General features: G+C 44.1%; 1 protein-coding gene across 1 annotated transcript; it reads right to left on the bottom strand.

The window, feature by feature from the left end:
- Positions 1 to 7: 7 nt before the first annotated feature.
- On the bottom strand, positions 8 to 5314 carry LOC131465698 (titin-like; the record flags this gene model as incomplete). The annotated part of the gene is made up of 1 exon (XM_058638563.1): positions 8 to 5314. A coding segment is annotated over one exon (5307 nt), but the record flags the coding sequence as incomplete, so codon positions are not given.
- Positions 5315 to 14011: the final 8697 nt, after the last annotated feature.

Here is a 14011-nt window from a genome sequence, read left to right as displayed (position 1 = left end):
CTGGTTTCTCTGGCTTTTCAGGTTTCTTTGGTTTCTCTGGCTCGTCAGGTTTCTCTGGTTTCTCTGGCTTGTCAGGTTTCTCTGGCTTTTCAGGTTTGTCTGGCTTTTCAGGTTTATCTGGTTTCTCTGGCTTTTCAGGTTTCTCTGGCTTGTCAGGTTTGTCTGGTTTCTCTGGCTTGTCGGGTTTCTCTGGCTTGTCAGGTTTCTCTGGTTTCTCTGGCTCGTCAGGTTTCTCTGGTTTCTCTGGCTTGTCAGGTTTCTCTGGCTTTTCAGGTTTGTCTGGCTTTTCAGGTTTATCTGGTTTCTCTGGCTTTTCAGGTTTCTCTGGTTTCTCTGGCTCGTCAGGTTTCTCTGGTTTCTCTGGCTTGTCAGGTTTCTCTGGCTTTTCAGGTTTGTCTGGCTTTTCAGGTTTATCTGGTTTCTCTGGCTTTTCAGGTTTCTCTGGCTTGTCAGGTTTGTCTGGTTTCTCTGGCTTGTCGGGTTTCTCTGGCTTGTCAGGTTTCTCTGGTTTCTCTGGCTTTTCAGGTTTCTCTGGCTTGTCAGGTTTGTCTGGTTTCTCTGGCTCGTCAGGTTTCTCTGGTTTCTCTGGCTTGTCGGGTTTCTCAGGTTTGTCGGGTTTCTCTGGCTTGTCAGGTTTCTCTGGCTTGTCTGGTTTGTCCGGCTTGTCAGGTTTGTCTGGATTCTCTGGTTTATCTGGCATCTCAGGTTTCTCTGGTTTCTCTGGCTTGTCAGGTTTGTCGGGTTTCTCTGGCTTGTCAGGTTTGTCGGGTTTCTCTGGCTTGTCAGGTTTGTCTGGTTTCTCCGGCTTGTCAGGTTTCTCTGGTTTCTCCGGCTTGTCAGGTTTCTCTGGCTTGTCAGGTTTCTCTGGTTTCTCTGGCTTGTCAGGTTTGTCTGGTTTCTCTGGCTTGTCAGGGTTGTCTGGTTTGTCTGGCTTGTCAGGTTTGTCGGGTTTCTCTGGCTTGTCAGGTTTCTCTGGTTTCTCTGGCTTGTCAGGTTTCTCTGGCTTGTCTGGTTTGTCAGGTTTCTCTGGCTTGTCAGGTTTCTCTGGTTTCTCTGGCTTGTCAGGTTTCTCTGGCTGGTCTGGTTTGTCAGGGTTGTCTGGTTTCTCCGGCTTGTCAGGTTTATCTGGCTTGTCAGGTTGGTCGGGTTTGTCTGGCTTGTCAGGTTTGTCTGGCTTGTCAGGTTTCTCTGGCTTGTCAGGTTTCTCTGGTTGCTCTGGCTTGTCAGGTTTGTCTGGTTTCTCTGGCTTGTCAGGTTTGTCTGGTTTCTCTGGCTTGTCAGGTTTGTCTGGCTTGTCAGGTTTGCCGGGTTTCTCTGGCTTGTCAGGTTTCTCTGGTTTCTCTGGCTTGTCAGGTTTGTCTGGTTTCTCTGGCTTGTCAGGTTTGTCGGGTTTCTCTGGCTTGTCAGGTTTCTCTGGTTTCTCTGGCTTGTCAGGTTTCTCTGGCTTGTCTGGTTTCTCTGGTTTCTCTGGCTTGTCAGGTTTGTCTGGTTTCTCTGGTTTCTCGGGCTTGTCAGGTTTCTCTGGTTTCTCTGGCTTGTCAGGTTTGTCTGGTTTCTCTGGTTTCTCTGGCTTGTCGGGTTTCTCTGGCTTGTCGGGTGTCTCTGGTTTCTCTGGCTTGTCAGGTTTGTCTGGTTTATCTGGCTTGTCAGGTTTGTCTGGTTTCTCTGGCTTGTCAGGTTTGTCTGGTTTCTCTGGTTTCTCTGGCTTGTCGGGTGTCTCTGGTTTCTCTGGCTTGTCAGGTTTGTCTGGTTTATCTGGCTTGTCAGGTTTGTCTGGTTTCTCTGGCTTGTCAGGTTTGTCTGGTTTCTCCGGCTTGTCAGGTTTATCTGGCTTGTCAGGTTTGTCAGGTTTCTCTGGCTTGTCAGGTTTCTCTGGCTTGTCAGGTTCGTCTGGCTTGTCAGGTTTGTCGGGTTTCTCTGGCTTGTCAGGTTTGTCTGGTTTCTCTGGCTTGTCAGGTTTCTCTGGCTTGTCTGGTTTGTCAGGTTTGTCTGGTTTCTCCGGCTTGTCAGGTTTGTCTGGTTTCTCTGGCTTGTCAGGTTTGTCTGGCTTGTCAGGTTTGTCTGGCTTGTCAGGTTTGTCGGGTTTCTCTGGCTTGTCAGGTTTCTCTGGTTTCTCTGGCTTGTCTGGTTTGTCAGGTTTGTCTGGTTTCTCCGGCTTGTCAGGTTTATCTGGCTTGTCAGGTTGGTCGGGTTTCTCTGGCTTGTCAGGTTTGTCTGGTTTATCTGGCTTGTCAGGTTTGTCTGGTTTCTCTGGCTTGTCAGGTTTGTCTGGCTTTTCAGGTTTATCTGGCTTGTCAGGTTTGTCGGGTTTCTCTGGCTTGTCAGGTTTCTCTGGTTTCTCTGGCTTGTCAGGTTTCTCTGGTTTGTCAGGTGTGTCTGGTTTCTCCGGCTTGTCAGGTTTGTCTGGTTTCTCTGGTTTCTCTGGCTTGTCAGGTTTCTCTGGTTTCTCTGGCTTGTCAGGTTTCTCTGGTTTCTCTGGTTTCTCTGGCTTGTCGGGTTTCTCTGGCTTGTCGGGTGTCTCTGGTTTCTCTGGCTTGTCAGGTTTGTCTGGTTTATCTGGCTTGTCAGGTTTGTCAGGTTTGTCTGGTTTCTCTGGCTTGTCAGGTTTGTCTGGCTTTTCAGGTTTATCTGGTTTGTCAGGTTTGTCTGGTTTCTCCGGCTTGTCAGGTTTATCTGGCTTGTCAGGTTGGTCGGGTTTGTCTGGCTTGTCAGGTTTGTCTGGCTTGTCAGGTTTCTCTGGTTGCTCTGGCTTGTCAGGTTTGTCTGGTTTCTCTGGCTTGTCAGGTTTGTCTGGTTTCTCTGGCTTGTCAGGTTTGTCTGGCTTGTCAGGTTTCTCGGGTTTCTCTGGTTTGTCAGGTTTCTCTGGCTTGTCTGGTTTGTCAGGTTTGTCTGGTTTCTCCGGCTTGTCAGGTTGGTCGGGTGTCTCTGGCTTGTCAGGTTTCTCTGGCTTGTCAGGTTTCTCTGGTTTCTCTGGCTTGTCAGGTTTGTCTGGTTTCTCTGGCTTGTCAGGTTTGTCTGGTTTCTCTGGCTTGTCAGGTTTGTCTGGTTTCTCTGGCTTGTCAGGTTTGTCGGGTTTCTCTGGCTTGTCAGGTTTCTCTGGTTTCTCTGGCTTGTCAGGTTTCTCTGGCTTGTCTGGTTTCTCTGGTTTCTCTGGCTTGTCAGGTTTGTCTGGTTTCTCTGGTTTCTCTGGCTTGTCAGGTTTCTCTGGTTTCTCTGGCTTGTCAGGTTTGTCTGGTTTGTCTGGTTTCTCTGGCTTGTCGGGTTTCTCTGGCTTGTCGGGTGTCTCTGGTTTCTCTGGCTTGTCAGGCTTGTCTGGTTTCTCTGGCTTGTCAGGTTTCTCTGGCTTGTCTGGTTTGTCAGGTTTGTCTGGTTTCTCCGGCTTGTCAGGTTTATCTGGCTTGTCAGGTTGGTCGGGTTTGTCTGGCTTGTCAGGTTTGTCTGGCTTGTCAGGTTTCTCTGGCTTGTCAGGTTTCTCTGGTTTCTCTGGCTTGTCAGGTTTGTCTGGTTTCTCTGGCTTGTCAGGTTTGTCTGGTTTCTCTGGCTTGTCAGGTTTGTCAGGTTTCTCTGGCTTGTCTGGTTTGTCAGGTTTGTCTGGTTTCTCTGGCTTGTCAGGTTTGTCTGGCTTGTCAGGTTTGTCGGGTTTCTCTGGCTTGTCAGGCTTCTCTGGTTTCTCTGGCTTGTCAGGTTTCTCTGGCTTGTCTGGTTTGTCAGGGTTGTCTGGTTTCTCCGGCTTGTCAGGTTTATCTGGCTTGTCAGGTTGGTCGGGTTTCTCTGGCTTGTCAGGTTTGTCAGGTTTCTCTGGTTTCTCTGGCTTCTCGGGTTTCTCTGGCTTGTCGGGTGTCTCTGGTTTCTCTGGCTTGTCAGGTTTGTCTGGTTTCTCTGGCTTGTCAGGTTTGTCTGGTTTCTCTGGCTTATCAGGTATGTCTGGCTTTTCAGGTTTATCTGGCTGGTCAGGTTTGTCGGGTTTCTCTGGCTTGTCAGGTTTGTCTGGTTTCTCTGGCTTGTCAGGTTTCTTTGGCTTGTCTGGTTTGTCAGGTTTGTCTGGTTTCTCCGGCTTGTCAGGTTTCTCTGGCTTGTCAGGTTTGTCAGGTTTCTCTGGCTTGTCAGGTTTCTCTGGCTTGTCAGGTTTCTCTGGTTTCTCTGGCTTGTCAGGTTTGTCCGGTTTCTCTGGCTTGTCAGGTTTCTCTGGCTTGTCTGGTTTGTCAGGTGTGTCTGGTTTCTCCGGCTTGTCAGGTTTGTCTGGCTTGTCAGGTTTGTCTGGTTTCTCTGGCTTGTCGGGTTTCTCTGGTTTCTCTGGCTTGTCAGGTTTCTCTGGCTTGTCAGGTTTCTCTGGTTTCTCTGGCTTGTCAGGTTTGTCGGGTTTCTCTGGCTTGTCGGGTTTCTCTGGTTTCTCTGGCTTGTCAGGTTTCTCTGGTTTATCTGGCTTTTCAGGTTTGTCTGGCTTTTCAGGTTTATCTGGCTTGTCTGGCTTTTCAGGTTTCTCTGGTTTCTCTGGCTTGTCGGGTTTCTCTGGCTTGTCGGGTGTCTCTGGTTTCTCTGGCTTGTCAGGTTTGTCTGGTTTCTCTGGCTTGTCAGGTTTGTCTGGTTTCTCTGGCTTGTCAGGTTTGTCTGGCTCTTCAGGTTTATCTGGCTGGTTAGGTTTGTCGGGTTTCTCTGGCTTGTCAGGTTTCTCTGGTTTCTCTGGCTTGTCAGGTTTCTCTGGCTTGTCTGGTTCGTCAGGTTTGTCAGGTTTCTCTGGCTTGTCAGGTTTCTCTGGTTTCTCTGGCTTGTCAGGTTTGTCCGGTTTCTCCGGCTTGTCAGGTTTATCTGGCTTGTCAGGTGTCTCTGGTTTCTCTGGCTTGTCAGGTTTCTCTGGCTTGTCAGGTTTGTCTGGTTTCTCTGGCTTGTCAGGTTTGTCTGGTTTCTCTGGCTTGTCAGGTTTGTCTGGCTCTTCAGGTTTATCTGGCTGGTTAGGTTTGTCGGGTTTCTCTGGCTTGTCAGGTTTCTCTGGCTTGTCTGGTTTGTCAGGTTTGTCAGGTTTCTCTGGCTTGTCAGGTTTCTCTGGTTTCTCTGGCTTGTCAGGTTTGTCCGGTTTCTCCGGCTTGTCAGGTTTATCTGGCTTGTCAGGTTTCTCTGGCTTGTCAGGTTTGTCTGGTTTCTCTGGCTTGTCGGGTTTGTCTGGTTTCTCTGGCTTGTCAGGTTTCTCTGGTTTCTCTGGCTTGTCAGGTTTGTCTGGTTTTTCCGGCTTGTCGGGTTTCTCTGGCTTGTCAGGTTTCTCTGGTTTCTCTGGCTTGTCGGGTTTGTCTGGTTTTTCCGGCTTGTCAGGTTTCTCTGGCTTGTCTGGCTTGTCAGGTTTCTCTGGTTTCTCTGGTTTCTCTGGCTTGTCAGGTTTCTCTGGTTTCTCTGGCTTGTTGGGTTTCTCTGGCTTGTCAGGTTTCTCTGGTTTCTCTGGCTTGTCAGGCTTGTCAGGTTTCTCTGGTTTCTCTGGCTTGTCAGGTTGGTCCGGTTTCTCCGGCTTGTCAGGTTTATCTGGCTTGTCAGGTTGGTCAGGTTTCTCTGGCTTGTCAGGTTTGTCTGGTTTCTCTGGCTTGTCGGGTTTGTCTGGTTTCTCTGGCTTGTCAGGTTTCTCTGGTTTCTCTGGCTTGTCAGGTTTGTCTGGTTTTTCCGGCTTGTCGGGTTTCTCTGGCTTGTCAGGTTTCTCTGGTTTCTCTGGCTTGTCGGGTTTGTCTGGTTTTTCCGGCTTGTCGGGTTTCTCTGGCTTGTCTGGCTTGTCAGGTTTCTCTGGTTTCTCTGGTTTCTCTGGCTTGTCAGGTTTCTCTGGTTTCTCTGGCTTGTTGGGTTTCTCTGGTTTCTCTGGTTTGTCAGGTTTTTCTGGTTTCTCTGGCTTGTCAGGTTTGTCAGGTTTCTCTGGTTTCTCTGGCTTGTTGGGTTCTCCTGGGTCCTCAGGATTCTCTGGTTCTTCTGGATCCTCTGGTTCTTTTGGCTCCTCAGGATTCTCTGGTTCTGGTTCTTCTGGCTCCTCAGGATTCTCTGGATCCTCTTGCTCCTCAGGATTCTTTGGTTCTTCTGGATCCTCCGGCTTCTCTTGTTCTTCTGAATCTTCTGGATCCTCTGGATGCCCTGGTTCTTCAGGATCCTGTGGTTCTTCTGTTTCCTCAGGATTCTCTGGTTCTTCTGGATCGTCTTGCTCCTCTGGATCCTCTGGTTCTTCTGACTCCTCAGGATTATCTGGTTCTTCTTGCTGTTCTGCATCCTCCGGCTCCTCTTGGTCTTCTGGATCTTCTGGAGCCTCTGGATCTTCTTGCTCCTCTGGATCTTCTTGCTCCTCTGGATCTTCTTGCTCCTCTGGATCCTCTGGTTCTTCTGACTCCTCAGGATTATCTGTTTCTTCTGGCTCCTCAGGATTCTCTTGTTCTTCTGAATCTTCTGGAGCCTCTGGATCTTCTTGCTCCTCTGGATCCTCTGGTTCTTCTGACTCCTCAGGATTATCTGTTTCTTCTGGCTCCTCAGGATTCTCTTGTTCTTCTGAATCTTCTGGATCCTCTGGATGCCCTGGTTCTTCAGGATCCTGTGGTTCTTCTGTTTCCTCAGGATTCTCTGGTTCTTCTGGATCCTCTGGATCGTCTTCCTCCTCTGGATCCTTTGGATCTTCTTGCTCCTCTGGATCCTCTGGTTCTTCTGACTCCTCAGGATTATCTGGTTCTTCTGGCTGTTCTGCATCCTCCGGCTCCTCTTGTTCTTCTGGATCTTCTGGATCCTCTGGATCTTCTTGCTCCTCTGAATCCTCTGGATCTTCTTGCTCCTCTGGATCCTCTGGTTCTTCTGACTCCTCAGGATTATCTGGTTCTTCTGGCTCCTCAGGATTCTCTAGTTCTTCTGAATCTTCTAGATCCTCTGGATGCCCTGGTTCTTCTGACTCCTCAGGATTATCTGGTTCTTCTGAATCTTCTGGATCCTCTGGATGCCCTGGTTCTTCTGACTCCTCAGGATTATCTGGTTCTTCTGGCTCCTCAGGATTCTCTTGTTCTTCTGAATCTTCTGGATCCTCTGGATGCCCTGGTTCTTCAGGATCCTGTGGTTCTTCTGTTTCCTCAGGATTCTCTGGTTCTTCTGGATCCTCTGGATCGTCTTCCTCCTCTGGATACTCTGGATCCTCTGGTTCTTCTGACTCCTCAGGATTATCTGGTTCTTCTGGCTGTTCTGCATCCTCCGGCTCCTCTTGTTCTTCTGGATCTTCTGGATCCTCTGGTTCATCTGGTTTCCCTGGGTCCTCTAGTTCCTCTTTTTCCTCTAGTTCTTCCGGGTCCTCTGGTTCCTCTGGTTGTTCATAATTCTCACAGAGTCTTGGTTCATCTGGTCTTTCTTCTTTCTCAAGCTTTCCTGGCTTGTCAAGTTCATATGGTTTCCCTGGCTTTCCTGGCTTTGTGGGCTTCCCTGGCTTTCCATATTTATATGGTTTCTCTGGCTTTCCTGGCTTTCCATGTTTATATGGTTTCCCTGGCTTCCCTGGCCTTGTGGGCTTCCCTGGTTTTCCATATTTATATGGTTTCTCTGGCTTTCCTGGCCTTGTGGGCTTTCCTGGCTTTCCATGTTTATATGGTTTCCCTGGCTTTCCTGGCCTTGTGGGCTTTCCTGGCTTTCCATGTTTATATGGTTTCCCTGGCTTTCCTGGCCTTGTTGGCTTTCCTGGCTTTCCATGTTTATATGGTTTCTCTGGCTTTCCTGGCCTTGTGGGCTTTCCTGGCTTTCCATGTTTATAATGTTTTCCTGGCTTCCCTGACCTTGTGTGTTTTTCTATTGTCACATATTTCCCTGGTTCAGCTGCATTCTCGAGTGTGGCTGATTTATCTGGAAACTTTTCATGATTTTCATGTCCTGTTTTTTTATGTCTTTGTTTGCCAAGCTCTTTTTTTTCTTCTGGATTAACTAGCTGCTTGGTGTTCATATGTTTGGAAGATTTTTTGTCTCTCCATTGCTCAGGGATGCCCTGATTTCCATCTTGGTTATCTGGCTGTTGATGTTTTTGCTTGAGTGCCTGTGTTTGGTAGCTTCCTGGTTAACAAAAATCATTCAATTATGCATGTATCAGAATACAGGGCAGAGAACATCACATTTTCTCATGATTGTTTTATGGAAATGAACTCACCAACTAAAATGACTGCAAGCAAAATAATTTCCAACTGTTGAGAAAATAGAACAAATGCACAGCATAAGATTATTATTGTATTATTCAACATGTAATTGGCTATTGTCAGCAGTGAATTAATGAATATGTATAAAATAAATACAGTACCAGTTTCATTCTGGTTGAAGATAATTCTGGTCCTTTCCACCTGCGCATATGAAAATACATATAAATTAACATATATAGAGTAATTATCCACCATCAAAAATCTTATTTGTGATTGTTTGTGCAAAGAATTAAATGAAGAATTATATGTATATCCCGTGTTCCGTATGTCTTAGGTATTTTTCAACCTACAACACACTTATCCTGAAAGCATAAATTAAACAACCCAGTGTCCTTGTAATGTCCTTGTAAGTGGATTTAAGATCTTATAAATTGTCTTTCTTAAACATTTAATTGTATTTCCCCCCATAATATTGAGGAATCAAAAGTGAGTGCTCAAAAATAACTAATTTGTTTTGTTTAAATTAGGGGTGTCACGATCTCGATTGTAAATCGTGTAGAAGTTATTATAAAAACAACTCCGTTAACACATGCAACTCCTCCGTCCTCATTTGGAGCTAAAGTGATAACTAGCGCTATAGGCTTGTTTGTAGCATCAGACATGTGACTTTATTCAGTGGTGGAAAACCCTGGATTTAAGCATTTACTGGTTATTGTTACATTCATATTGTTAATTCTAAATTATTTAAATTTATAACAGTAAGGCCTTAGTGTGCGACATTGCAAGTAAATGATAGACATTGTATCGCTCATGACAACATGTAGACAATCGAAATGGGAGCTAAAGAATTCAATGAGTTATCGTGACGTATAACCAATGAGCATAGACTAAACTAGACAAGTCTAAAAATGGAAGACCCATCTGTGCTAAAAGAGAGGAAAAAAAGATTGAGAATTTAATCGAATTGTGAATTTAAATCAAAAATCAAATCAAATTAAGGATTTGCAGAATCATGACACCCCTAGTTTGAATGTTACAAATAATTCTCATACCCAGAAAAGTCTTTATAATTCTTGTCAGTTGTAATAGTTTAAGTAGAAAAAACAAAATAAGCAAGACACTTACCCCAAAGTCGAAAGTATTGACTGATGCTGATGGTGTCAATAAATGAAAATCATGCTGTGCCTCCTTCTCTCTCTCTCTCTCTCTCTCTGTGTCTCGGTGAGAAATTGGTCTGAGCTTTAATAAGTCACCGAGATAAGGAAGTTGGGTTTGGTGCAACAGTACACACCCAAAATGTTACAGTTACTTAAAACAAGTAATAATTATCATAATTATTTTCACTGAGAGAACAAGAGCAATTTTCAAATAGCAATTGCAGTGTCATGGGTTGGCACCAATTTTGAGAGCATTGTTTAAATTGTTCTGGCTGTGCCCTTTGCCTTGATCACCTGTTTCCCTGGCAGGCAGCGGACACAACTGACACTATCTGTTCAGCATCAAACTGCAGACAGAAGTAACTTGTTGGTTTTAATAGTGGATTTTTTTTTTTTTACAGCTTTATGAGTTGAGAAGCAAGACCACTTATAATATAAGACTTATAAGTAAAGTGAGCATTTTAGTTGTAGTGATATATCCGTTTTAATAGACTGATATATTAATATGGGGACCCACTTGTCAAAGATGACCTATAAACTCATTTTGTGTAAAGGTGTGCAAGGTAAACCATCCATGTCCAGCAATAGTATGTATCAAACAAATGAATCACAACTTAATTTTATTGAAAACATATCCACATACTGAAAATACTTAATAGATGAGACTACATGAATGCATCTTGTCAGAGTTTACATGATGTCTGATTGCTTTTAAAGTCATATTTGACTTGGCCTTGTTAATGTAACAGGTGGTACTGTTTACTTTTAAATATTGCATCCTAGTCTGTTGCACAGAGTCCATTTTTTCTTTTTGGTGTGACTGTGACTTTATTTTTGGGAAAACAAATACATTTAAATTCACACTTGCATGTCACCTTACAGTTGGTAGTTGGGCCTACTTAAGCTGCACTCTGTTCCTTAAGTGGGTCAGTTCATGTCCATGCTCCTGCTGTTTTACCTCATATAATGATGGTGCCAATGATGAGCCAAACTAAGGCTGTAAAGTCCCAGTCAATTTATGAGTCGATACGCTCTGGTTCAACTCAAATTCTGATTGGTCGACTTTTTGTTTTGCTGTGTTAATTTCATACCGTCTATGGTTAATTTGATTTCATCTGGAGGATACCAAGTGCTAATGGGGGTGTTTTCAGAGCACCCCTGATCACAGGTAACAGCGTGTTTTCAGAGAACACCCCCCTTGTTTTAAGTGTTTTGGATTAGCCCAACCCACAAGAGACAGATAGATTAAAGAACGTCCGGTGGTTTTATTTAATTTTGAGCGTTTTATTTTAGGCTACAGTCAGTCCTCCTCTAACATCCATGTTAAACGACATCGGCAGTGGGGCAGCAATTTTACAAAAATAGATGGCGGGAAAACAGTCGAATGCAAAGTTTGCCAGCAAGGGTTTGCATATCACAGCTCGACTACAATCATGGCATATCATATAAAAACGATAAGCTAACTTGTCTGCGTTATGTTGCGTCCGTTTTGAGTATATGAACATATCAGAATTGGCATATTTCAATGTTTTTGTCTAATAATCGTTGATTCCTTTTATAACCGCAGGCGCACGCCCGCCTGCAACAACGGCAGCAGTCTATTTGTCTATTTGTCCCCCCGACTAGTCGATTTTGAGTCGAAATTTTAGGGTTTCAGTCAACCAATAATTTCTTTGGTTGATTACAGCCCTAATCCAAACATTGCTTTCTTGGGACAGCCTGCTGAATTGTGGATTAGTATAGCCAAAACCATGACTGTGCTGGAAAATGAATGAGCTCTTTCAGCTCATAGGCGTATTTCAGATATACTGTAAATCCCCAGTTTGAAGGCTGGAAAGAGAACCATAAATAAATGACTGTATAAGAATTTATTTCATATTCCTAAATTCTATCCTAGTAGTATCCTAGTCCTCTTAGTGTTCTATTTCCAAAGGAGTTAGAAACCACATTAAAGTATTTATAATAATTAGGCTAATTCACCTCTTGCATCAGAGGAAAACACAACACACCCACAGCAAGAACACCACACCTCAACCAAGAACCTAATTTGAATATCTCAACTTTTTAAGAGGACTGAACCCGGAGTAGGTGTGAGGACACTTCTAACCGGGCGGGGCATACAATTACCAATCACCTCACAGCACGTTTGAAACAGCTACTCCACAAAAACTAAACAAAGACAGAGCCAAAAAAACATTTCAGCACTGTGTAATAATAATCTTGAAAACAAAGGCTGGCATATAAAAATTAACCAAAAGCATAGCGTACCTTAAGAAGAGCTATTGAACTCACTGGAACTCATTATTACCTGCCACAGTTTTTTGTTTTTTTATTTACCATATGGTCTTATTTTGACATGATGACAACATTAAATCAGAAGGTCGTTGAAGGTTGAATCTCAGACATTCTAGGTCTATTTTTCGGATGATAACAAGTTCCTATTTTGTGGCAGTGTGCACAGGGCATCTCATTGCAACAAGACAAATTGCTATTTTTAAAGCCACTGTAAGGCTCAAAACAACATTTCACTCTGAACCCTCTCTCCTCACTAGGAGAGAGGGTTCCTACAGACAAACCAAAGTGTCCATAGCTTTGCACGTGTACAGACAGATTCTATAGAAGACTGTTCATGAAGCCAGTACTTGTTGTTGTAACAGTGGATTGCAGAATGCATCACGTGACATTTAATTACGCTACTGCCAGAGCTCCTGCTATCTTGTATGTATGTATGTATGTTTATTTATTTCGGTCCTGTCAGTTAGATCACTCATCATCACACATCATCTTAGTGTAGTCCACACAATACACATAACCGAAAGGGAAAGCGGGAGAAGCAAAAGCTTATCTAGTCCCGCCCCCATTACCCACAGAATACATATATTCATCGTACAATACATAATTTCATCCTACTAAAGTTTATTTATTTTCTTTTTTTTTTCTTTTCTTTCTTTTTCTTTTCTTTCGTATGACATTTTGACAAAAACATGTTTCAGCATCAGGTAGCACTCAGAGTCACAAAATGATCCAATCAATATATAGCAGATTGTGTTTGTTAATGAAGTTGTCTAGCCTATCGTTAAATAGTTTCTCCAGAATTTTTGACAGTTGTGGTAGTATTGAGACTGGTCTGTAATTAGTAAATTTGTGTATGTCCCCTTTCTTGAACAAAATCTTCAAACAGACTATGCTGTTCTATGCAGCTCCCTTTCAATTTCGATTTCAACACTAGCCTATATCAGAATATGGAAACACTCTCCTGCACTGGTGTCTACTGAGAGAGTATTTATCTGAAAATACACCTAGAATGTGTGTAACTCAATGTCCTGCATAAACATTGTGTATGTTGTGAGAGTGAATGGTTGTTCATCTCTGCGTTTCATCATATGGGGCAACGGTAGATCAGCGTTTTTTCAAGTGGAAGTTTGTGGGTTTCAGTCTACATGCCTTGCCCTATACTGTCCTTGGGCAAGACACTTAACCCCAAGTTGCTCCTGGGCTGCATGAATGTGTGAGTGTGAATGGCAGTGTAAAGCAGCTTTGAGAGGTCATCAAGACTATTTACCGTGTCAGCTGGGATTGGCTGCAGTCCCCCGTGACCCTCATGTGGAGGATTAGAAAACGAATGAATACACAAGTGCCACCGTTACCAAAATAATCCACATTCTTTGGCAAAAGGTTATGCAGAAAAGGTGAGCAATAAAACCTGAACAACTCAAAGCTACTTCTTCTTTTCCTGGACTAGTACTATGGCGTATTTCCACCGCCTCGATTCAACTCGCCTCGGCACGGTTATTTTGCATTTCCACTACCATAGTACCTGGTACCTGGTACTTTTGTATTAGTACCTGCTCTGGCGAGCTTCAAAGCGAGCTGAGGCGATACTATGCGTGACTATGAGTGCCGTCACAGGAAGAGGCATGAGCAAGAACAGTAGATCAATTAAAAAGACTTAACAATCCTAAAAACCTGGGTTAATCTCCAACAATTACCAGGGAAATGTCTAAAATCTCAATATTTAACAGAGTAGTGTGGTGTAGTGTATTTAGCGACAGCACTGTTGATCCTGCTGTATTTCAGTCCAGTGAGTCTGTGCTCCAGTCATGGAGAAAGTATTGAACAAATATTTTTCATGAACTGATTCTAATGATTCAGTTAGAACTGCTTTACAAGTCACTTGTCACTCGTTTGTGTGACGGTGTAAAACAAAGTCACCGCAGTTTCATGCAGCCGTGCAGTGATGGCTCCGCCCACATTGAGCAGGTACTATTTTATAGCAGAAAACCAACCTAACCCATGCCATGTCGAGGTGAGGCGAGCTGGGACCATAGGTGGAAAAGGAGCTTGAGTAAATTTATACGTTATTTCACATGACCAAATAGAATAGGCTTACTGGCATATGCTGTCCCAGTCACTTCTGATCTGGTGTGAAGGCTCAACTGTGACCACTCAGTGAGCACTGTTGCATATTGAACCTTTTAACGTATACTTTGTACTTTGACGTTGTGACCCATAATGTGATTCTACCTTTAAAACTGGTGGTCGAACCCTCTCTCTTTACCTTGTCATTGGAGTAGCATTGATGTCGTCGTGTTCACGCTACTTTTCATCAGTCAGTCGTACATTTTCAAAACAAACAAGAGGGATGTTTGTATTTATGCACTTTGATCATTCAGAAACATGTTCGACTGTAAACACACACACACAGTGTTGAAAGAGATAAATAAACGTGAAGAAATTTGGGAG

This window comes from Solea solea, chromosome 9, assembly GCF_958295425.1.
Source record: "Solea solea chromosome 9, fSolSol10.1, whole genome shotgun sequence".
Lineage (NCBI taxonomy): Eukaryota > Metazoa > Chordata > Actinopteri > Pleuronectiformes > Soleidae > Solea > Solea solea.
Note: the sequence above shows the minus strand (reverse complement) of the source record. Positions and strands in the feature narration are given on the sequence as shown.